The sequence below is a fragment of the Lotus japonicus genome, chromosome 2, assembly GCF_012489685.1.
Source record: "Lotus japonicus ecotype B-129 chromosome 2, LjGifu_v1.2".
NCBI classification, from domain to species: Eukaryota; Viridiplantae; Streptophyta; class Magnoliopsida; order Fabales; family Fabaceae; genus Lotus; species Lotus japonicus.
Window position 1 is genome coordinate 56,056,190 of NC_080042.1, and position 24,474 is coordinate 56,080,663.

General features: G+C 36.7%; 1 protein-coding gene and 2 long non-coding RNA genes across 4 annotated transcripts; all 3 read left to right on the forward strand.

The window, feature by feature from the left end:
• Nucleotides 1-25: 25 nt before the first annotated feature.
• LOC130738449 (uncharacterized) lies at nucleotides 26-3,239 on the forward strand. Its single transcript, XR_009019405.1, has 6 exons — nucleotides 26-963; nucleotides 1,094-1,149; nucleotides 2,068-2,127; nucleotides 2,222-2,451; nucleotides 2,989-3,068; nucleotides 3,173-3,239. It is a non-coding gene; the product is annotated as an uncharacterized LOC130738449 (long non-coding RNA).
• A 1,132-nt stretch (nucleotides 3,240-4,371) lies between these two features.
• LOC130738448 (hydroxyisourate hydrolase-like) lies at nucleotides 4,372-15,035 on the forward strand. The gene is made up of 13 exons (XM_057590430.1): nucleotides 4,372-4,639; nucleotides 4,763-4,826; nucleotides 9,759-9,814; nucleotides 9,975-10,050; nucleotides 10,175-10,246; nucleotides 10,427-10,514; nucleotides 10,964-11,222; nucleotides 11,427-11,545; nucleotides 11,832-12,052; nucleotides 12,175-12,203; nucleotides 12,303-12,390; nucleotides 13,934-14,024; nucleotides 14,611-15,035. Exons 1-13 carry the CDS (start codon nucleotides 4,472-4,474, stop codon nucleotides 14,855-14,857), a joined length of 1,578 nt encoding a protein of 525 aa, XP_057446413.1. The 5' UTR covers nucleotides 4,372-4,471; the 3' UTR covers nucleotides 14,858-15,035.
• Nucleotides 15,036-17,224: 2,189 nt separating this feature from the next.
• LOC130735466 (uncharacterized) lies at nucleotides 17,225-18,514 on the forward strand. 2 transcript variants are annotated; one of them, XR_009018465.1, is made up of 3 exons: nucleotides 17,225-17,671; nucleotides 18,077-18,193; nucleotides 18,283-18,514. It is a non-coding gene; the product is annotated as an uncharacterized LOC130735466 (long non-coding RNA). The 2 variants fall into 2 exon arrangements; XR_009018464.1 differs by having other exon boundaries at nucleotides 18,088-18,193.
• The last annotated feature ends 5,960 nt before the right edge of the window (nucleotides 18,515-24,474 follow it).

Sequence of the window (24,474 nt, forward strand, 5' to 3'; positions counted from 1 at the left end):
TTTATTCACCGCTCTCCAATTCACTTCTCATTTTCGAAAATCTCTTCCCATTTCCCTCAACTTCTCTTCCCCGAATTTGCACCCCATCACCCAAATCAATTTGCACAGCTTCACTGGCCTCAATTTTCCTCTCAATCTCTCAAACATAACCTAGACGTTGTTGCTCAAGCTCTCGTTGGATCTGTGCTCGCCGCTCAAGCCCTCCTCACACATGTGCTCGCCTGAGCTTTCCGTGTAGTTCTCAGGTATGTGTTTATTTATATTTCTTTCACAATTCATTATTCTCTCCCTCAAGGTTTTTAGGGTTTGTTTTATTCTCCCTATTTCTTGATTCCAATTCATGAAAAGCTTAAATTGCAATTGGAATCTAGCGAGCTTGAGATGTGGAAAATTGAATTGGAAAAGCGTGAGACACATAGTGAAAGTGAAAGAAGCATCAAGGGTTGCTTTCTACCTCGGTGTTGTCATGGGTAGCACAGGTGCTTTGCAGGGTTGTTCCCATGTCTTTTGTGGATGACATTATTGTACATTGGTTTCCCTAAAGAATGAGTTTTTAGGGTGATGTGGTGTGAAATTGGGTACCAATTGTGGAAGAAAAATATGTTTTTTTTTTTTTCCCAGTTGGTGTGAGGGAATGTAAAGTTTCTATGTAGTGAGAGAGACACTTCAAGAACTGAAAAATTGGATTTTTCTTTGTGGGTTGTGGTCTTTTGCTTTTAGCAATGTGGATAGAAATCAATTGTTGAGGAAGCTGGTTTTTACTTCTGGTTTTTGGGAGTGGTGTCTTTGTTGTGGGGGTGGGGTGTGTTGCAGAAATGAGTGACTCTGCGGTGTAGAATTTGGCTATCACGGAGAAGAAGGTGCAAAAGCCTGGTGGCTGTGTTGGGATTTTCCTTCAGCTCATTGATTGGAAGAGGAGATTTGCCAAGAAAAAGATCTTCTCTCATAAACTTCTGACTCCTGGTTAGTTTGCAATTTTATCCTCTTTTGTGTATAATCTGACTTGAACTATGATTCACACACAAAGGCACAAGGGATTGGTTTGTGGAAATTGATTTTGTTGTTTTGATCTTTGTTGCTGAGTGTATATAAGCTCGTGCAAAGAAGTTTAGGGGAGATGAGAAAATGCCAAATTCCAAGCAACATCTGGTAAGTAATGTTATTCAAGTCCCACATTGGTATAGTGTTTTTCCTATTCTGCTCCATATCCTTTAGCATACTACGATTGAGAGTCCTGTGAAGTTAATATTGAAGAAATAAAACTATTATTTAAAGTTGATTGATTATTATTGAGATGGTTGATACTCTTGGGGTGTTTCGGTGCTCTCAATGAAGAACTTAGCAACGAAGGTTAATCATTTTCCCCCTTTACTTATTCGTTTTGATAATCATGAAATGATTGGTTTAAATTACTTTTCTATTGAATTTTATGGATAATTAATTCTGAATATTCTGGGAATATGATGAAACTAGTTTCTGTTTGAACTTAAAATAACTACGAGCTCTCTTATGATCATTCATTCATGTGTGCATCACTTGTTTAAATCTACTTCTACTTATCTAATTTTGGAGATAATAGAAGCACTATATAAAACTATTCATGGTCCTGCTAATTTTACTTGCATGCTTTTGAGAATGGTTACTTGGGTGAGTTTCTATAATTTACATAGAGATGGAAACTGATAAGTTAAGCAAATGGAACATGATGTTCACTATTATAGTAACTAATTACTTTAAACCAAAGCAGATTCCTTATATATCCCACAACTGATTTTCCACTTGAATTGAGACAGTTCAGCTTGAAACACCTCTAAATAATAATTTGACTATGTAATAAGCCATCATACTCTATATGAATTTTGTTTTACCTTGTATCAGATTTGGTCTTTGTCAATTGACTTAATTAGATCTTGTTCTTTAATATACTCCCTGAGTCTGATTATCTCATTATTCTTTATTAGATAACAACTTAGTAGGAGTTCCAGGTTGTACTTTATAGTTGAATGATTTTTTTTTCTATCGTAGTAGGAGCATTGAATGTTAGAATGTTGCAACTTGCAAATATAGGTTGAGCTTTTGTGCATTAGAGAGAGGATCGGTGGGTTTCTAAAGACGTTGGTTATTCTGGTAAGCATCAATGTTTAAAGTTGTTATTCTCTTTTTCTTAATTATGAATTTAAAAATTCTGCTGATGAGTGGCATTTGTATGTTCATCTTATAGGTCATCCTATAAAAGCTCATTTGATGATTAAGTTTGACCAAACTAGGCCATTTGGATATGGGGAATATATCTTCTTTGAGCTTGTGCCCCTTTTCTTGTGTCATTTTGTATTTTCAATATTTCTTTTGATTGAAGCTTGCTTTCTACATTTGCAGTTTTCTTCAAGGCTGTGTCATTGACATCCTATCGCAACTGATATAACCATTGGGTGGTTGTCATTTTGGATTTTGGTGTGTTTTCTGCTGCAATTTCTCTATTATTTTGTTCATATTTATGTATCTTTGGAAAAAAATTCAGAACATATGAGGATATATTTTGATAGTTCAAAAAGAAACATGGCTATATCACACATGAGATAAATGAAGCATTGAACAGCCAAATGGTGATATTATAGAGTCTATAAACTTAGCAAACTGGTAAAACAAGAAGGATACCAGTTTGAACCTTTATGATTTCACACTATCGGTACTATCTATCTCTTCACTGCTTGTGTGCTTCCCCTATTTCCTTGGTGTTAGGGGGCTAAAATATGCTTTAACTTTCTTCTGTTTGAATCAAAAAAAATAGTGCTTTAAATTCATTAATAAAATGCCTAAATGAATGTGCGTTGTGCTGACATATTATGCTAGTGTTAAGTCTCTGACATATTATAATAGCTGCCAGCTACACCATGTCAAGTGCTCATGTTCTAAGAAAATAAGTTGTGCTCAAGTTTCAAGTTTTATTAGGCATCTATGGACTGATTTGTATATCTACCTTCATTGCAGTGATTTAGGTTGGTGATGGAGTGTTTGAAGTGTTGTCTACTTCCGGTGATACATACTTTGGTGGTGATGACTTCAATTAGGTTTGACTTGTTTCTTTTTTAGTACTGCTATAAAAGTTATACTTTGGTGTATGTCATGATCAACATTTGTTTGCTAACTTTCTTATCATTTCTATTGGCTGTAGAAAATTGTTGATTGACTGGCTGCAAGCTTCCAGAGATATAAGGTATTGACCTTTTGAGAGACAAACAAGCTCTTTAGCTTCTTTATAGTGATAGCATTTTGCTTCCCCAGTGGTATACTTTGATAGTGATACCATTTTGCCTCTCTATATTTTTATACTAGTAATTAAAAATATCAGTCTTAGCCAATATTGGTATGACCTTAGGATTTTTTGTGGAAATTTTTTTATCTTTATGTTGAGCATGATAATTTTGATTGTTGATTGATTTTAAATGATTTTTGTGTGACAAATAGATTGGAACTTGGTAGTCTTATATGTGGTTACTAAAGATTGATTTTAAAGTATCATTTCTGAAAAATGCACTATTAGCAGTGGTTGAAACAACAATCGAGTTTTTAAAATTTTCCAATTTTCACATTAGCGGCGGTTGTAACCGCCGCAAAATGTAGAAAACAAAAGGAAAAGTAATTGCGGTAGGGGCGGTTGCAGCCGCCGCTAAATGGTTAGTTTAACCGCCGTTAAATTTAGCGGCGGTTATATTACAACCGCCGCTAAATATTTTGTGTCGCCAAGTTTAACGTCGCTTCTAAGTTTTTAAGGGTGTTTTTAGCGGCGGTTATAACCGCCGTAACCGCCGCTAAAAGCATTTTAACCGCCGCTAAATCCCGTGTTTTTTTGTAGTGTACTGTTTATTTCTTAATGAAGGAGGCTTACGTGGACGTCCAGTTGGAGAGAGAAAGGAGGTATGAGGAGAGAGGGAAGCACGTGAGTATCACGTGACCCTTATCTGAACCTATTATACCCAAACCCCTGACCTCCCTGGAACGAAGAAAGTAACGCGATTTAGATCCCTAGGGTTTCAGATTTGGGTATAATGAGTTCATATAAGGTTCACGTGATACTCACGTGCTTTCCTCTCTCCTCAGATATCCTTTTTCTCTCCAACTAGACGTCCACGTAAGTCTCCTCCATTAAGAAATAAACAGTAGGACTAATGTTGCACACTGCCTACAACATCAGGGACCATCCATGTAATTAAATTAGGTGGGGACCAAAATCGTGGCATTGGTAGCTGTCCGGGACCAAAGTTGTAATTAAGCCTACAAAAAATTAAACATCATTGTCTGACTTGAATGAAATGAATACATACACCATACATATTATATACCCCGCGTGCAGAGAGAAGAGAAGCACGTTGTGTTTTTAATTTCTAGTGAAAAAAGAAAACAGAAGACACGCCATACATTTTTGAATACAAATAACACCATTAGAAAATTAATTCAGGAGGGAGGGTTGACGATGGAACCAGAAACATCTTCCAGCAGCGTATATTTCTTGATTACTCTCCTTGTTTTGAACTTGGTTATTGTCAGAGTGCTGAGTGTGAGTGCTGCTGCTGATAACAACTATACCAGACTTGACTTCCCACTTGATTTTGTGTTTGGTTCAGGCACCTCTGCTTATCAGGTAATCAGTTACCTCTTTCTTCTTTCTCCTTTTCCCCAAATTAAGCATTTCAGTAATTTCTAATGCTAATTAATTACCAGTTAAGCTTTGTAATTGATTATTCTCTAAGTGATCATGACACAGGTGGAAGGAGCTGCTAATAAAGATGGAAGAACTCCTAGCATCTGGGATGCTTTTGCCCATGCTGGTTGGTTCCCTTTTTTTCATATATTTGCAAGCATTTGAAAATCAATTAACTTTTAGATAAAGCTACAAACTCTATATTCTGCAGTAGTTTTGTGATTTAATTTCTAAATTGAATTCCACCATATATCCGAATATAAATCACTTCAATTTCAGTTTTGTTTGTTAAAATCACCATCAACTCGGATCTCATCATATAGGTCAATGGCACACGAGTACACGTCCGATAAAGTTTTCAATTTTATCAAAGTCTCTTTAAAGCACCTTCATTATTACGTGGCGCCTTTTAGTGAGTTTTAATCATTGAGAAGCTGGGAATATGTTCAACACAAGATAGACTATGGTGGTCATATATTCAACATGGTGCTTGCTACCATACCACAAGAAAGATTGTGGGTATGATACATGAGCTGATGTGGACCAGTAGAATTTAAGTGGGTTAGTTTAATTTATCATTTTTCGTTCTATTGTATTTTAATATTAAAAAGTTGGAAAATAATTTTTCTTAACCCATGGTTAACCAACCCTAGTTAGATTTCAGTAACTTATTGTATTCCCAATACTTTAAACATGGTTTAATATTTTCTCCTTCATCTTCCTCTTACTAAACTTCACCTTGCTTTCAAACCATCGTCAAATCAAACCTCAGCCACTCCCTGAAACCTCCTTGCCACCCAGCCACCATCAATCCCACGGCAACCACCAGCCAAAACCCCACGAACCCACCACCCACGACAACCACTGCCCCCTCCTTCCTCCACCTCCAACACCACTATCTTCTTCCCTCTCACCACCACCACCACCACTAGATCTGCCATAGCCGAACCAACACCAAACAAATTCCTTCTTCCTCGTACCAGATCTTCATCTTCTCCATCTCTGGGTACTGAGTAACCCATCTTCAATCGCCGCATTAACCCCGCGGCTGTCGATGATGGATGCGCTCCAGCGGCAGTCGCACCGCATTGACTGCGACGGCGACGAGCTCAAGATCCTATACCTCTCGCAGATCTCGCCCCTCCTACGCCACCAACCACGATTGGTTCAATGAAGCTCATGAACTCTGGTTTAATGAAGCTTAGATTTGGTTATTGAAGCTTAGGGTTTGAGATTCTGGAGACTGGATTATTTTAGTTAATTTAAATCTGGGTTTTTTGTTGTTTGATGATGAAGATGGATGAGGGAGATGAAGATGGGTTTTGTTTATGTTGTGTATGGTTTATAGTTTTTTTCTATTCTCTAAGGCCCTTTGATATCTTGATAAGCCCCTAATTCTCCTTGTACTAAAACGCGAAACTTCAATTTCCAGAACTAATTTCTTCATATTGTAAATTTGTTGTAATATTGTTCAAAAACCGCACAATAAAGCTTCCACTTTCAATCATGAACTTAACAATTATAAAAGTAGATTTTGGGATGATGAACATGAAGCTTTTGGGATGCTGGGGAGTATTGGGGAATGTTAACCTTAATCTGGTACAGCAATGGTGAATATGATGAATCTTGAAAAGGAGTAGGAGAGAATAAAGGAAGAAAAATGGAGATGAACTCAGAAGAAACTAACTCATCGATTGTTTGTGCAAATAAGCTGCCTTTGTGAACTGAATTGACAAATCCATTGCTAATTCTTAAGAAACGGTAGAAGGAATTGGGAGAGGCTGCCGTAGATCCCTAATTCTCTCCATACTATGGTCATTTAAATCTGAATAGTGACTATTTCTAGTTTCTATTCTGAAATTGTAAACTAAATAACGTGATGGTTGAAAAACAAAATGCAAACAGTATATCTATGATAAAAATAATATAATATTTTGAAAATAAATACAACATTAAGATTTCATTAGAAAAAGTAAATAAAATATTTTTAAAATAAATGCAAACATTAAGATTTCATTAGAAAAAATAATATAATGTTTTGAACATAAATACCAACATTAAAATTTCATTACAAAAAATAATATAATATTTTGAAAATAAATACAACATTAAGATTTTATTAGAAAATATAAATATAACATTTTGAAAATAAATACAACATTAAGATTTCATTAGCAAAAATGAATATAATATTTTGAAAATAAATACAACATTAAGATTTCATTAGAAAAAATATATTAATATTTTAGAAGGTAGTTAGGGTTGATGACACACTCAGAGCAACTAATCACTAAGGGAAGGGTGGAGAGGTACATAGGGTTGATGACACAATCAGAGCAACTATTAACTAAGGGAAAGGTGGGAGAGGTACATAGGGTTGATGACACACTCGAAGCAACTAAGCACTAAGGGATGCGTCAGAGAGGTAGTTAGGGCTAAGGACACACTAGGAGCAACTAATCACTAAGGGAAGGGTTGGAGAGGTAGTTAGGTTAGGGTTTATGACACACTCGGAGCAACTAAGCACTAAGGGAAGCGTCAGAAAAGTAGTTAGGGTTGATGACACACTCAGAGCAACTAATCACTAAGAGAAGGGTCGGAGAGGTAGTTAGGGTTGATGACACACTCGGAGCAACTAAGCACTAAGGTCTAAGGGAAGCGTCAGAGAGGTAGTTAGGGTTGATGACACACTCGGAGCAACTAATCACTAATGGAAGGGTCAGAGAGGTAGTTAGGGTTGGTGCCTTAAACTAAGCGCGACTAAGCACTAAGGGAAGGGTTGGAGAGGTAGTTAGGGTTGATGCCTTAAATTAAGCGCAACTAAGCACTAAGGGAAGCGTCAGAGAGGTAGATAGGGTTAATGCCGTAAACTAAGCGCGACTAAGAACTAAGGGAAGGGACTGAAAGGTAGCTAGGGTTGATGCCTTAAATTAAGGTCGACTAAGCACTAAGGGAAGGGGCGGATAGGTAGTTAGAGTTGATGCCTTAAACTAAATTGTTTTAACTTAAGCTATTTAAGATATTAATGGTTGGTGCTTGGGCCAAATACTTTCAACACCTATCTACCTTTTTTTATTATTAAATGTAGTGATTGTTGTCTTGTTGAAATTCATTCTTGTGTTCAACACTTCAACACCTGTACTTTAATTTTTTCTAATAAAAAGTGAAAGGACAAAAGGAGCAGCCACAAAACAGAGCACATTGAAGTACCACTGATGCTGCCCAGAAAACTTACAAAAGAATCAAAAGATAAAAAGAAAGAACACAAGAAGCAGTTTGCAAAACAATTCATTAAACCCCTTAGGAGACATATACCAGCAGCCCCAAAATTACAATGTGCAGCAACCAATAGAGCCCTTCATCATTCCTTTTGACAGCAAACCAGAGTTATACCAATATCCTCACCAATTCCATACTTCCACATATATTGCTAAGTAGAAATTCCCTTCCCCACAAATGCTTACACTATATTGGACATACATGCATGTGATTCCCTGAACCAGTCCTGAAAGGAGTATTTGAAATCTTTTTAAAGGGGTACCATATAAAATTAGATAACTCAAAAAGGCCAACCAAAGGGCATTTAACCATGTCTGAAGCATCAAAATTTGGCATACACATACAGTGCCTTTCTAACAATGTCAATATATCATCTTAACCAGCATGATGATCACTCAAATCATGTTACATACTGTGGAGTTAGACACACTCAAATCCAAAATTTATTTCCATATTCACAAAAGCTACATTGAAAGCATCAAACTCCTCTCTTCTATTATGAAGGAGATTTGAAGCCATTCAGATTTTTCACCCCTCTCACTTCTTAGTTCCCATGTTCCTTTACATGAAGAAAAGATGAAAACCAAACAGAGAAGATAAAAGAAAAACCCCAAAAGACAAAGACCCTCTCAAACTCATATCTAAGAGTCTTCACCTTCCTAAACCTAAAAACACAAGAAAAAAACAGCAAAATCTACTTCCACCGCATCACCAGCATTTACAACAACCTCCTCTATTTCCTCTGCCTCCAGCACAGACCAAAAGGGCCAAAACTAGCTGCATGTAGCTTCAGGTCATGTCTCTATTTCCTTCTAGTAAAGCCCTCCACATTTTCTAAAGTCACACTAGCAGTATCACCAGCACTCAAGAACCAAGGGTGCCCTGAAAATCAAAATCCACAACAACAATCAGAATCAAAACCCCATTGAAATTAACCACACAAAAAGCAAAATCTCAATTGAAAGTAACAAGAACATACTCAATGCTTGTTCTGCAGAGATTCTGTTAGAAGGGTCCCTACAAATCATCTTCCTTAAGAGATCCTTAGCAGCAGGAGAAACATATTCCGAAAGATTCTAAAGAAAACCTCAGATTCCCCCTAATAACCGCCTCAAAAATCTCCGTCGCGGAATCACCGTAAAACGGCGGCGTCCCGCTCAACATGATGTACAAAATCACTCCACAGGTCCACACATCCACCTTCTCTCCACACTTCGTCCCCATCAAAACCTCCGGCGCGACGTAATACGGCGTCCCAACCACCCCACTCATCCTCCTCCCGTCACCAAACCACTCCGCCGAACCAAAATCCGCCAGTTTCAGATCTCCACCGGCACCAAACAAAACATTATCCGGCTACACATCACGGTGCGCGACGCCGAGCCGGTGACAGTGCGTGATGGCTTCAAGAAGCTGCTTCATTAGGCCAGCAGCCTCAACCTCCGGGATGGGGCCGCCGCCGCCGCCGACGATCAACAACAACCCAGACAATGAACCCTAACTCTCTCTATTTTCCCTCTTCTGGAAACTTCAATAATCTCCATTTTTCCTATCATAACCATACTAGGTTAACTTAACCCAAGCTAACAATTTTAGTTATCAATTATCTAATTTTTTATATTTATAGATATTTTTTTAAAAATAAAATAAAAAGTCAAAACTTACCGTCAAACGTTTTTTAATTGGTCCAGGTCACTAAGGTATGATACAATTATGGTATGATAGTTTTTACCATTCAACATAAGATAGACTATGGTGGTGCTAACGTTTTTATGAACAGGGTTTGCACATGGAGAAAATGGAGATGTAGCCTGTGATGGATACCACAGATATAAGGTAAGTCATAATACACTAAGCTTCAATGTTTTCACTTTTGCCAAGTAACGCATTCTTTGTGAACCACTTGATAATTTTATAACATTAAATAGATTGATGCATAAGCTGGTTGAGACAGTGCAACCATTACAGTTTTCCCTGAAAAACCTATATAATGCAGGAAGATGTCCAACTCATGGTGGAAACAGGCCTTGAAGCTTATAGATTTTCCATTTCTTGGTCTAGACTGATACCAAGTATTTTACTGAACTTATTCTTGAGTACATAACAAGTAACACTGAATTTTAGTGCTCTAGTTATCTTTATCCACTAAAGCCCTTCTGAATGCCATTCAAAATGCATGCTTTTGATTCTCTCCAGATGGTAGAGGACAGGTCAACCCAAAGGGATTGCAGTACTACAACAATTTCATCAATGAACTTATTAGCAAAGGTTGAACATGAGTTTCTTAATTTGCAAGATAACTATCTCATCAATGAATTGATTATTAGCAAAGGTTGAACATGAGTTTCTTAATTTGCAAGACCAAACGTGACTTCAAATTCGACAAAAAGAACTTTCAAATCAGTTCTTTTTATTCAATTAATTTAGTCTATTCTTTCCCTTAATCAGGAATCCAACCACATGCAACACTACACAACTATGATCTTCCACAGGCACTTGATGATAAATATGGAGGATGGGTTAGTCGTGATATCATGTATGTCCCATGCTCTTACAGTTGTACTAACTTGTTGATGAAATCAAATCTTCAAACTTCTAATGCATCAATCACATTGTATAAAGTAAGGTGCTTCACCCTTGAATCTACACACTAGTTCCATATTATTGAAGGCACCAAGGATATTGCTGCTTGAAGTATGACTACTCAATTTGTCCAAAAAATCAGGCACTATGCTATTATTCTGCTTTGTGGTTCTCTGTAGTTAATACTTTTTTTATAAGCTCTCTAGTTAATACTACTATTCTATTTTATCGTTTATTATAGTAATATTTCATGCTCATATCATATGATCTTTGGCCTACCACATTTCAATGCTCTGAATTCTTTTCCTAATATATGTTTTTCTTCTACTCAGGATAGAATTTCATTGTATTACAACCTTAGATGTAATTGAGAAATATGAAATTACTCAAATGTCAATGCAGAAGAGACTTTACGAAGTACGCCGATGTGTGTTTTAGAGAGTTTGGCGATAGAGTGAAGTATTGGACTACAGTGAACGAGCCCAATGTCTTTTCCTTGGGTGGTTATGATCAGGGAAATGCCCCACCTCAACGGTGTTCTCCCCCATTTTGCCTTACAAATAGCACTAGGGGAAACTCAACAATTGAGCCCTACTTAGCAGTTCATCATATTTTGTTATCACATTCTTCCGCTGTGAGATTGTACAGAAGAAAGTATAGGGTATGTCAGTTAATCATTTTTCAAAATGTGTATTTTATTTTATGGATTTTTCGTTATTGTTACTTTTATATGTTTGGATGGCAAAGGCTTTATATTATATTCTTAAATAAAATCTTAATCCTTGTCAGTCGCCCAATCCAACATGTAGTTAACTTTATTGGCAAAGAATGTTTTTGATTCCATAGAGACTAAGTTACATTGCAGGGTCATCAACATGGATTTGTTGGTATCTCTGTCTATACAATGGGGGGGTTCCGTCCTCATACGAACACAGAGAAAGACAAGGTAGCATCTCAAAGAGCCTACGATTTTATGGTTGGTTGGTAAGTTACAGACATAAAATTTGTTCGTGTACTTATCTCTTCAATTCCCCTTTTGTTCTTGGATTTTGGTTGTACTTAAGATAGGTGGATGTTTACTTTTGAAGTTTTCTTTTATGTTAAACCAATAAGCATTCTTATCCAGTTTTTTTTAGCAGATAAGCTCCAATAAGTGGTTTTTGGTTCATATCCAAATAGGCACTTAGTTCCTTACTTCCTTATAGACCTAAATTATGTGGCTGATATCATGTGAAGGATATGTCAATTTTATATGCCTGTTTTGTTGCAGGATTATGGAACCCTTGGTGCATGGAGACTATCCCATTTCCATGAAGGAAAATGCAGGTCGAAGAATTCCAGTCTTCACAAACCATGAATCCCAACAAGTTAAGGATTCATATGACTTTATAGGTGTAATTCACTACAACGATATCAATGTCACAGACAATTCTGACGCCCTGAATACGAACCTGAGAGACTTCATTGCAGACATGGCTGCAAAATTAATCTGTATGCATTTTATTTTTTAAGTATTGTGGATAGAAATATTGTAGTTAGTCATGCAACCTTTAAATAGCTGAATAATTGGTGGAGAAAGTCGAATTATTGACCTGCTTTTCTGTGTTTTGCAGTTGGACAAGGTCTATTTTCAGAGGAAGAGGTAACAGTTAAAAATAATAGAAATAAGAATCCTCTTAATTAATTGATTCAATTAGTTAGATTACTACATTGCATAACATTCTGCCTTTACATGACTTAGTACCCTGTCACACCATGGAGTTTACGGGAATTGCTGGATAAATTCAAGCTCCTTTACAACAATCCTCCTATATTCATTCATGAAAATGGTCTGTATGTCTATCTCTTGTTCAATACTGAAATTAGTGTCTTTGAGGAAAGCCATATCCATTGTCATGCATGGTTTTTGTGTGCTAACAGACAAAATCAAATAGCATTAGACATTAAGCATTTCAACCAATGACTATTCTAACTCATAAGCCCCTTCCATGTTAATACATGTAACCAATATTACCACAGGTTATTGAATAGAGAAAAAGGATGATGCACTGACAATGTAAAGTTTTTTTATACCGTCAACCAATTAGATTGTAAGGAAGTGCCACGTCAGTTAATGAAATTAAATAAAAAAACAGGTTTTCTCACATCCTTGAAATCTGATTGATTGACTGTGTAAAAAAACTTTACATCGTCAGTGCATAGAAATTAAACTTTTTTTTTGAAAATTATATATATATATATATAAGAAATGTTGAGAAACCATCCCTCTCAACATTGGTACAGTAACCTAGCCAGCATAACACTAGACAAAACTCAAATCATATAGCAAAAACCTCCCAAAGAATCTAAAAACCCCCCACACGCCCAAGAGCGTGCTAAAAAGCCGAGTAAAACCCCCAAGCCTAGTCCTCTAGAAAGATCTCCATAAAAGTCGAAAAAACAACAACAAATTCAACTGAAGGAACCTATCAAGCCGCACGACACATGCAAACATAGATCAACCCAATAGAGCAGACCAAAAGCCCCAACAACTTAAACCCAACAGCGTTATAGAGATGAGACCTAAAACTAAGAGAAGAAACAAACACAAAATACACCAACGCTTGCACAGGCTCCAAAACAGCCTCCAGACCCGCAGCAACGGCAAAAAAAAGATCACACGTGTGTGCAAAACGACCGTAGCCACAACGAACAATCTACATAGAACAAGAACCAGCGACCGACAACCACACAAGAGCCAACCAGCTACACCACACCCCACCAGCTTCCATCGACACGAGCCCGTCCTAATCCCGCGTTTTCCAAAACCACCACCGCCAGAAAAACCCCAAAACCCACCAAACACCAAGACAACCTGATATGGGATTTGCATATTGCAAGACTTGCATGGTGGGTGAAGTCATGGTGGCGGTCTTGTTCTTATAGCATGGTTCAATTCGCTTTGGGGATACAACATATCGTGCTGCCAAAGTCAGTTTAGTCGTGCATTGATGTAGCACGGTTCTTGGCCCATCTGAATTTGTCCTAGGCCTGAAAAACGACACTTTAGTATATTAAGTAATTTAATTTCCTTTAGGATCTTTTAATTTTGTTCTTCTTTTGTGTGTGCACAATAGTGGGGTGGGGGTTTTCCTTTAATGGGAATGTTTGGTAGGGGCATATGCATTGCTAATGGAGCTCACTTGGGAGAGCTTTGTTCTCAAGGAAGACTTGATAAATAAAAGTTCCTTCTTTTTCTGTCAAAAACAAAAATTGAAAATAGTTTTTATATACAGAAAACCGAGAAGAGAATCATACAAGTCTAATGAAAATGTCCCACAAGGTGAGTTCCAGTGGGTTGATTACTAATGAAAATTTCGTTTGGCTTGTTAGGTCAAAGGACAGCAAGCAATTCAACACTTCAAGACGAGTCAAGGGTGAAGTACTTGCATGGATACATTGGTGCCGTGCTCGATGCACTGAGGTAAGTTATGCTCCATTTTACCATGACAATTCAATCTCAAAGCTATATTTTCATAACTGCTGACAAAATACCCGTAGTTGATGGTGAAGCATTTTTTACATTGCCTTAGAAATCAAAATTATGGATTTTGAATCTATTGGACGACAGATGCATTTGGATGAGCTTATGAGCTTATCTTATAGCATAAGCATTTAAATAAGTTTTTGATCAAACATCCTATAACGTCTTTTGAACTTATTTTCGAGTCTATCAAATTAGCTTATGAAATATTGCTTATATATATGATATATCTACCTATAACTTCTTTACTTATTCCAATAAGTTTTTCAAATATGCTTACAAATAAGTGCTTATGTTATAAGTGCTCATTGCCATATGCGTATAACTAAGCTATTTACAAAACATGCCATGTCGGTCTACCAGGTTACAACACATGTTACTTACAGAATGAATGAAAAAAAAACATGTCAAAAATACACACGAGATATGATGCAAATAAACTCAACTGAGATAAATACCTTTGGATTTTATATTTTCTTTGATTTTCTGTATCATGCTAATTTTCTTGTTCTTTATATTTTTTCAGAAATGGATCAAATATAAGGGGGTATTTTGCATGGTCTTTCCTTGATCTATTTGAATTGCTGGATGGATACAGATCGAGCTTCGGCCTATACTATGTTGATAGGAATGATCCAGAGTTGAAAAGATACCCGAAGCTTTCCGCAAAATGGTACAGCCAATTTTTGAAGGGTACAAAATCCTCTCTAGTTGGAGCAATTGAACTCGAGAAGGATGCATCACTTATTTCTGTTGGTAATTTATTTCAATAGGCTCTGTATTTTGCTTCGGTTAGAGCATCGTTACATGATGGGATTATAGCTATGATTAACTACTTTTCCTTCTTTATCGAATAAGAATAGGTTAATAAGCAACTTGGGACGTGTTTGTCCTTGATCATAATGTAATAGTCCTAAGTTTTATTTATTTATAAAATTTATTGTGGATTCAGTTCTGGTCACCACCACGGGTTAGGGCATGCTTTTGGGACCATAAATTCCTTACAAAGGTAATTACAAATTGTATACCAACACACTCTCACGTCGAAAATGGAGCTAATATATGTCAAAGCGGGGACAATGCACAGGTCGGTACCATGTGCTGAAATCCAACTTTTAAATTTTTATTAGAAGAATTGGGGGCGGCAAGCAGAGGCGGAGCCGGGATTTTGAAAATGGGGAGGACCAAAGATCAAACAAAATAGTTATATGTGCATGTTTGGAACCACTCTAAAAAATATTATAGCGGACAAAAGTAAAATAAAGTTGTTTCTATCCACTATAACTTACTGTAATTTCTATTGTATATCCAAAACATCCAATTGCTCTCATCTTCAGTGATGGCCAACTCAATGTAGAGTGTGTTTTTGACTTGGTCCGGTTTAGAAGTTGGAGTTAAATTACTACTAAATACAAAAACTTCAGATTTTCAGTTTATGAATGGGTTTCAAATCCAAGGTACTGCTTAACTTGTATATGTGAAGGGGAAAACTTAAGTACAGTACCAATTATGCTGTTGGTACTATTTTCCAACCAAATCATGACACCTGTAATAAATTTTTCAACACAATATCTAGAAAAAAACTCCAACACGTTTCCCTCTTTCCCTAACCTCTCATCTCCAACCCCTCGGCCCTCACAACATGCGAACTTTCTTGGCCCTCTTCTGCCATTGTCAAGATTGAAACTTCCAGCCCTGACGCTACGACACGGTGGTGCAGAGCAAGAGCTTGGTGGTAGTGGTAGGACACTAGGACTCTGAAATCACGGTGGAGTACAGAATCAACAGAATCAAGTTCACAATTTCTACCTGCATCATTGCAATTTCTTCATACAAAGCCCTCTTTTAATTTGCATTTGTTGTTGTTGGGATTTTGAAATTTTACATCTTCATTTCCATGGTTCTCGATAGTCACTCAAGAGATGCTTCTGTAGAAATAAATATAGATAAGAAACAGAGTTACCATGATGTTCTTGCTAATAACTTAACTTGGGATGGGTTTTAATTGTCTTAAAAAATGGAGTTAAACCCATCACAGAAGATAGGAGATATGTTAAATATTCCATGGAAACGGAATGGGGAATTGGAGGTTTTACCAGAAATAAAAGAGCCAATGTGAAACAGTTAATGGGGTGTCCATGTGTCGCTTTTTGATTGAAGAACAGTACCAATTGCACATATGGTACTGCATATAAGTTTTGCCCGTATGTGAATCAATTTGCGTGTTGACTTTAGTGGGAACACAACATAGTTAGCTATTGTATCATCATTTCTGCGTGTCCTTTTGGCTGTGTTGTGAAGCATTGAACCATAATAGGAGATTTTTATGGGATGTAATTGTTCATATACCTCTTGTGAACTGACATATAAACAAGGGTGGAGTTTTTTTCCTAAGCTGATTCTATTCCTTTGAAATCTTTTCTTTTCTTCATTCCCCTACATTTTTTGTATCTTTGGGTGGAAATACCTCTTATATTTTAATTTTAATGATATTTTGCTTATAATTGAAAATAAATAAAATTCCAACTAATGTGTGTTTGTCTTTTGAAGAAGTAGCGTAGAAAATAGCATATGATAACTGATATAAATAAAATAAATTGTGAACATGATAAATATATTTTCACTTTGCTTGGTGGTTAGACATGTTGAAGAGAACTTTGACGTATGAGTTTCGACTCCTACTCACAACACTTAAATATAAGACATGAGAGATTCAAACACAAGTCTTGTAGAGAAACCAACATGGTTATAACGTTCAGCCACCTTCTATTATATAATATATGTTACCTTTCGTTTTGTATTATTTTTTCACAGGGGCCATAAAAAAAACAAGTAGTACCACAATGAAAATCAGAAAGATGACTGGGGCCATGGCCCTGGTGAGCCACCACGGTGGCTTCGCCCCTGGCGACAAGTGACGACAATGCACAGGTCTACATACCAAATGAGCCTTTAAGTCTATCAAAAAGAAAGTATATACATTTAATCTTATATAGCAAGTGACGACAACCAACCGATGATGGAGGGAGGGGGACACACCCATGCCATGGCCCCCTCAAACTGTTCAATTTGTTTTTTTTACATGTGATAAAAATGTATGCTAGTTTTACCAATTATTGTAGGCCAACTATATTCTTGGCCCCCACCCCTTCTTTGATTTTGGCCCCAGTCTAAAATTTCTGATTTCGTCAATATCTTGTATGAGAGATATGAAGGGGAAAGAATGAACAATATCCTCTAGAGTCTCAAAACGGAGCTGAACCCAAATCCCTGCTTTGGAGAGTTTCAATAATTCAGAGAAGCAATGCAAAATTTATCTTGGTCTATTTGGCTTTTAAGCATAATCAATGATGTTTTCTTGTCTCTCGTTTTTCTAATGGGTTCGCCTACGCCGCTGATGACACCTATTTTCTTTGCCAACTCATCAACTCTCGCCGAATTGCTTGAATCTAATTAGGATTGGAGAATGAACATTGATTCCTCGATGGAGCTGGAAACTGATCACAAACCCGCGATGCAGTTTGGGAGTGCCACACAAGTTAAATTGAAGCATCGATCCCTCTCTTTGTGCTTTCTCCCCTTGAAAGGTGAATCTTCCTCTCCTAATTCTTGCTGCTTTGATTTCCACTTCGAATCATTGAAGTGTACTTGAATCCCCAAATGTGCTTCTACTTCTCTTATTGCTTTACAGATTGAATTAATTTGAGATAAATCTCTAAGCTGTTGAAGCATGCCAATTTTTGGTGTAGCAAGGATTTGAGTAGATTACTTCTTGGTTATTTTGTAAATTCTACGGTTTAGGTATGAATATTGATGAATGCAGCATTGATGTTTAGATTTGAGATAAAGTTTCTATTTAGTGTTTTTTTGTTAAATTTTATTTGCTATTCTACTGCCATGAGGTGCAATGAACTTATCATTTTTATTTGCCATGTAGTCTTAGTTACTTATAGTATAATCGATCAATCATGGAATTAATTTTACAATGTCAGTGTAACAGCAGATGCTGAAGTAAACAAGTTGAAGTATACAGACCCGAATTTCTTTACCCAAAATTCATTGAGTTTGAGGGCATTGCTGATATTACAAATAATTGCTTTGAGAACAAGGTATATAATTTGTTAATTCCTCTTCTCTCACACCTATATCAGCTTCTATACAGCCTGAATTGACATTATAGGTTATTCTACCAATGCAGGTTTCATTCAAGACTATGTTTTGTACATTGGTGCCTAGCTAGCTCAAATCTCTTCTATTTATAATAACTAGATAGTGTTCTTCTCACACTGGAATATTAATTTATATAGATAAGAAATCCATCATGATTTATATAACATCAATCACGGTGCTGTCTAATCACCTATAGAAGTAAGTTTGCCCCAAAGTTATCTAAGATGATATGGAGATTGTTGTAAAGTCATCCACATTAATAAATGACGTTTTGTATATATTGTTGATCAAGAAAAACATGATCCACAGTTTAAAGAGTTCATTTGTAAATAAATTTTAGTTTATCCACTAAAAAAAATTAGTATATAAAGAGCATATTATAAAAAACTTGCGAATAGAAAAAATTTCTTGGCCAGCCCCCTACTGCTTAGTGCGCTGACTGTGGGGCGAAGGATTAGTCTCACGACTATCGGTTGTGGGGATACCTTGATCAAGACAAAAAAAAATATTATAAACAACATATATTTAACGTTAATTATATTATAAAAACACGATTTACTGGTGGAGAAGTTTTAAACATCATTTATCATAGAGTTCCCAAATGATAGCTAAGTGATAAGAGTTAGGGACATGTAAGTTGGGTGGGGAGGTCCAGGGATCAATCTCTGACGGGTGCAATTTATCTTTCCAATTTAAAAAAAAAATGAAGCGCGCATATTATAAAAAGATTAATGATGCACATGCTACCTACAAAATACCAATGTTGGTATCATATATGAAATATATATCCAACTCTCCGCCCATATGCTTGTTAATTTATTAGTTTGAAAATATACAAAGCAAGCAAACACATATATTAAAATTTACCACGAGAATCTCCTCAATAATTTTTTTTTTTCTAATCAAACGTCCAAAATAACTCATTGTTTATAGGAATGGGACTATACAGTTGAGAAGGGCATAAAATATTTGATTAGTACTACTCATAACAATAAGATGCATCTTCTTTTCGGAAGCTCAACTCATAAAAACTCTAAGGTTATGTGTAGTCTTGGAGCAATATTGGGATGGGTGACCTCCTGGGGAAGTGCGTAAGTGAGGACAAAGTACACTGAAAAGACTCGTGTTGTTACTGTGAGGCCACTCGTCAGATTGGGATGTTACAAATGGTATCATAGCTAACCTCTCGTGGTTCGAGGTCGAACCAAACATAATCTGGAGGGCATGTGACACCCGGGCTGACGAGGACGAGCAGTGAGACACGATCAAGGAGCGGCTCCTAGCAGGCTTCTGGGCGGAGGGACATATGAATTAACCGATCTCGCACCTGAACAAGACACATTCCAAGAGTGTATAGATATGAGACTATACAATTGAGGAGGGCATAAAAGATTTCATTGGTACTACTCATGACAACAATATGCATCTTCCTTTTCGGGAGTCCAACTCATGAAAACTTAAAGGTTACTATGCATGTCTTGCAACAATATTGGGATGGGTGACCTCATGGGGAAGTGCGTGAGTGAGGACAAAGCGCACTGAAAAGACTCAAGTTGTTACCGTGAGGCCAGTCGTCAGATTAAGATGTCACAAATGGTATCAGAGCCAACCTCTCTCGTGGTTCGAGGTCGAACCAAGCGGAAGCTGGTGGGCATGTGACACCCGAGGCTGACGAGAGCGGGGAGTGATCGCCAGTGTAGTGAGGCACGGACAAGGAATGGTTCATGACATGTTTCTAGGCGGAGGGACACATGAATGAACCGATCTCGCACCTGAACAACAAGTATTCCGAGACTGTATAGGTATGAGACTATACCGTTGAGAAGGGCATAAAAAATTTAATTGTTACTACTCATGACAATAAGATGCATCTTCTTTTCGGGAGCCCAACTCATAAAAACTTCAAGGTTAAGTATGCTTCCATTGGAACAATATTGAGATGGGTGACCTCCTGGGAAGCTTTCTCGGGAAGTGCTTGAGTGAGGACAAAACACACTGAAAAGTAGGGGTGTTCGCGGTCTAGGTTGGTTCGGTTTTGAGGGGAAAATTCATCCGATCCAATCACTTCGGTTTATCACTACATCATCCAATCGGTTTTTTTCTTTTTTTAAACTAAACCAATCTGATCCAATCTTTATCGGTTCGGATTGGATTGGATTTCGGTTTTTCAAAGAAGCTATAAATATCAAGTTCTCAATAATAAGAAGAAAAAAAATTAATCCTACATAATATATGACATATTTTTCAAATATATGTTCACTTTGATGCATATTTCTTAATTATTACTTGAAAGTTTATTTACCCAAAGATATCTTCATATAAATAAGTATGTGTTTTATATAATAATTTTATAAATATATAAGAGGTAAATATGTAAGTACGAATGATATGATATATGTAGAAATAAAATTATATGTATTTGTAAACATTCAGTTTGGATTGTATTGGTTCGGTTTTGAAAATCAAATTTGAAGTCCAATCTAATCTAATAAAAAAATTTCAATTTTCTCAATTTTGGATCTGTACGGTTAAGGTTTGATTGGATTACAGTTTTTTTGGATCTGTTTTTCGGTTTTCATTGGACTGGATCGATTGTGAACATCCCTACTGAAAAAACTTGTGTTATTATCATGAGGTTTGTGTTAAATCAGAATGGTACAGTAGTGGACAAAGAAAACCAAAACTAATTAAGTAAAAATAATAATTTCATTTCAAGCAATGTGATCGGGAGGACCAAGCTGGGGAAGTGGAGGTGGGGCAGCGGAGAGAAGCTGGGGAAGTGGTGAGCCTTCGAGTTGGACGTTCCCGGGAGGAGCTCCTGCAAGGGACTCCAATGCTAAAGTAAGTAAAGGTTTTAGAAGGATAGCATGTTGAGTGAAGAGGGTAAGTTACCTTAGTAAGGGGGGAGGATCCCCCCTTATTTACACGTAGTGAAACTAGGGTTGGAGCCATGCAACGTCATGCATGGCCCGTACTTGGTTTGCTCTGGGCCGTTGGATTCTCTGCCCCTTCTGCCGCAAAGCAGTGATCCAACGGTCCAGGGTACCTCGGGATATGTGCTCAACCACCCTAGTTCAGTAGGGTGGTTGGCCTAGGTCAACCCCTACACAGTGGGACCAACTGTAGCTCTGTACTATGGGGCGAGCCCGGTCGCCAGTTCAGAAGGGGCGCGGGGGAATATGTTTGGTCGCCCAGGAGTGCGATCGTCTTAAGGGGTAGTCGGTCCACGTCATTACCCTGAGGTAGGGGAACACCCAGTGGGTGTTCGTCCCTTCTCATGATCGTCTAATACCTAACCACCGTCCCTGGTGGTTACCCCCAGGCGGTATCCGTCCCTGTTCCTGTCCTGGTCGTTCATACTCCGGGATTCCCAGAACACAATGAGTTACAATGCTAATTGTACCGCTTTTGTCTTCAACTATCGTATAACTCAGAAGAGCTTATGGTATTTATACACATAGGATTTTTCAAGATATGTTTATCTATATATATATTATATATATATATAATTTTATGCTGTTAAATATTTTTAGTGATATTGATCCTAAGCAAAATGTGAATTTATTTTAACTATTAGATTATAAAATAAATTAATTCTAATATAACAAGTTAAAATTATCTTTGAATTTGAAATAATGTATTGCAATGAGCTACGAATATATAAAAGCCACTAGGGATTGATCCATAAACCTGCCCCACCCAACCTATATGTTCCCATACTCTTATTATTTGAGTTATTGAGCTATGTCAATGTAGACTTCTTTTTCAGTTTCAAAAAAAAATGTAGACTTCTTTTTCTTTAAAAGTAAAAAATAAAAAAATATTGGAAGTCCTATTCTGTAGAGCAGTGGTGAGGTTAGTTTAGGCTTAAAAATGGAAGCTGACTTTTTGTTAGTCAGTTTATTATGGATTATGCATGCACACTTTACTTTTTCTTTTATCTCTATTTCATTCACTTTTTCTTTCTATTTTTTTTATATTTTTCGGTAACATCATATATCATATATATCACTCATTTCTCTATATTTGCATCCTATTTATCTCTTGAAAAAGGTGAAATGTAAGTGTCAATATTATTTTCCGTCTTAATTAATATAGATGTGGGGTGTGATTCTTCTACGACTTCTCCCCTTTTAGTTATTTTCAGTTATCTTTTGTTCGTAGATCCGACAATTTTGTGGCTGCAGATTACTTAGGTAAGAACTCTTCACTTTTTTCCAACTCGGTTTGGATTAAAGAGGTGTCACCGGAATTAGAGAATTTGGTTCAGTGTGATATACTATCCTCTTTGACTTCTTGAGTTTCTTAATGATAATTCCAATTTTTTTTAAAAAAAAATTATTGCTTATTGAGAGGTTAACCATCTTGGAGTGGAAGTTGGGCAAATCATAAATCAACTTGATATGCATTTCCATGGTCAATCATTTGTACAAAAGCGGTTAACACAAGGTACTATATGGTTAATTATCATAAGTAAATTGATTATTTGATAAATTAATATAGAATGCACACAACTACGTAATAAGCGTAATTATGGGCCTTTTTCATGGATGTGTGTATGTGAAAGAAAATAATGCAAGAATAGACAAATTTTCTTAAAAGAGAAATCCACATAAGGCCAAACTCAAAAAATAGCAAACCCAACAAAATACCTCAAAGGAAGAGAAAACACCACCTACAAAGCCAAACCAAACCACAGATCCAGAAAGGGACAAGAGGACAACCATGGCGCCACAAATACACGAAAACAACTCCACCACCCAAAAAGTCCCAATTAAGACCAACAAACCCAAGACCAGCAAGCAAGACAACTAACAAAACTTTCTCTGTGGAATTGAATAGGTCAACAAGCGAAAAAAGGCATTCTGCTTAGAGCAAAGAAACATCGGCCTCCAACCCTAAGAAGACTTGCATGCATTAGTCTAACCCACAAGTTGGTTAAGAGCAAATTCATATGTACAATCATATACCATGTTAATTGCCAAATATTTTCATATCAAAAGAGAATTTCTCACCCTAGTCAGAACACCATGTGGCTCTAAAAACTTTGCCAGAAAAGCATGAACGGGTTCCCTATGTTTTCTTCCATTGCAGCCGCTTCCTACTCTAAAAAATTGCCACTGGATTCACCACCTTGACCCTTCTTCTTTTCTTCTCTCTTCTCAAATTTCGTGTGTCTTCCCATAGCCCTAGGGAATTTTACTTCATTCACCACTTTCTTGAGACAAACTCTTCTCCTAGGGATAGAAAAACCCAGAGTAGAGAGAACTTCACCACACATATTAGATAGATATGGGGAGAGAGGGTCCCCTGTTGGAGACCATGACGTGGAGCGGAAAGTGTCTTCGGACTACCATTCAACATAATTTAAAAATTAACCGTTGTCACTAAACTCATGATTAGTGAAATAAGACGCTTTCCCTCGCAAAATTTGCAGACAGAAATCAGAGACATCCTCACCCATGATATGCCAAAACTTTTGATAAAAAAAGAGCCGGTAAACCAGCCATATCGAAGGCCTTTGTAGGATGCAAATGAAAAAGAGCTTCCTCCACTTCATGTTTAGAGAAAGGTGTAGACAACATCGAAAGGTGTTCCAACTTTAATCTACTAGAAAAAAAGAAGGTAATGGTCTCAATCCCATCTAGATTTGAAGAAGAGAAAAAAACTACCAAAATAATCAGCCAACACCTGAAAAATATTCTCCTCCTTATCATATGATATGCTCGTACCATCATCTAATTTCTCAATCTGATTACATTTGCGACATTCATGAGACGCCTTCTTGTGGATGAAAATAATGTTCTTTTCTCGTGCTTCAGCCATGTTTTTAATGTTAAAGTCATATATTGCAAACATAACTAACACTTACAAATACATTACATAAAATATAATTCTTTATACATAAAATACATATATGTGTGTCAGAAACGTTTTAATCAATATAAAATATGTATAATTGTTGTCAAAACAGTGATTATGATGCATACCATAATATAATCGGATCATTAAATAGATATTAACAATTAGATAATAAAAGATTTATTTACCGGACTTGATTGGATTTAGTTACAAACTACAATTACATATATATTATTTATTAAACCACACCACAACCTCACTATTCCGATTCTCAACTGTTTAAAACTTGAGTCTTTTAATAATTACAAACATTTAGACAATACTCGATCATCAAGTGAAACAACATGGCTCCCCCGCT

Bases quoted from the DNA above. Each gene is read 5' to 3' on its own strand.
- LOC130738448 (XM_057590430.1), top strand. From the start codon at position 4,472: ATGGAACCAGAAACATCTTCCAGCAGCGTATATTTCTTGATTACTCTC. The intron at 4,640-4,762 runs GTAATCAGTTAC...ATCATGACACAG, and splicing joins CAGGCACCTCTGCTTATCAG to GTGGAAGGAGCTGCTAATAA. The intron at 10,515-10,963 runs GTATGTCCCATG...ATGTCAATGCAG, and splicing joins TGGGTTAGTCGTGATATCAT to AAGAGACTTTACGAAGTACG.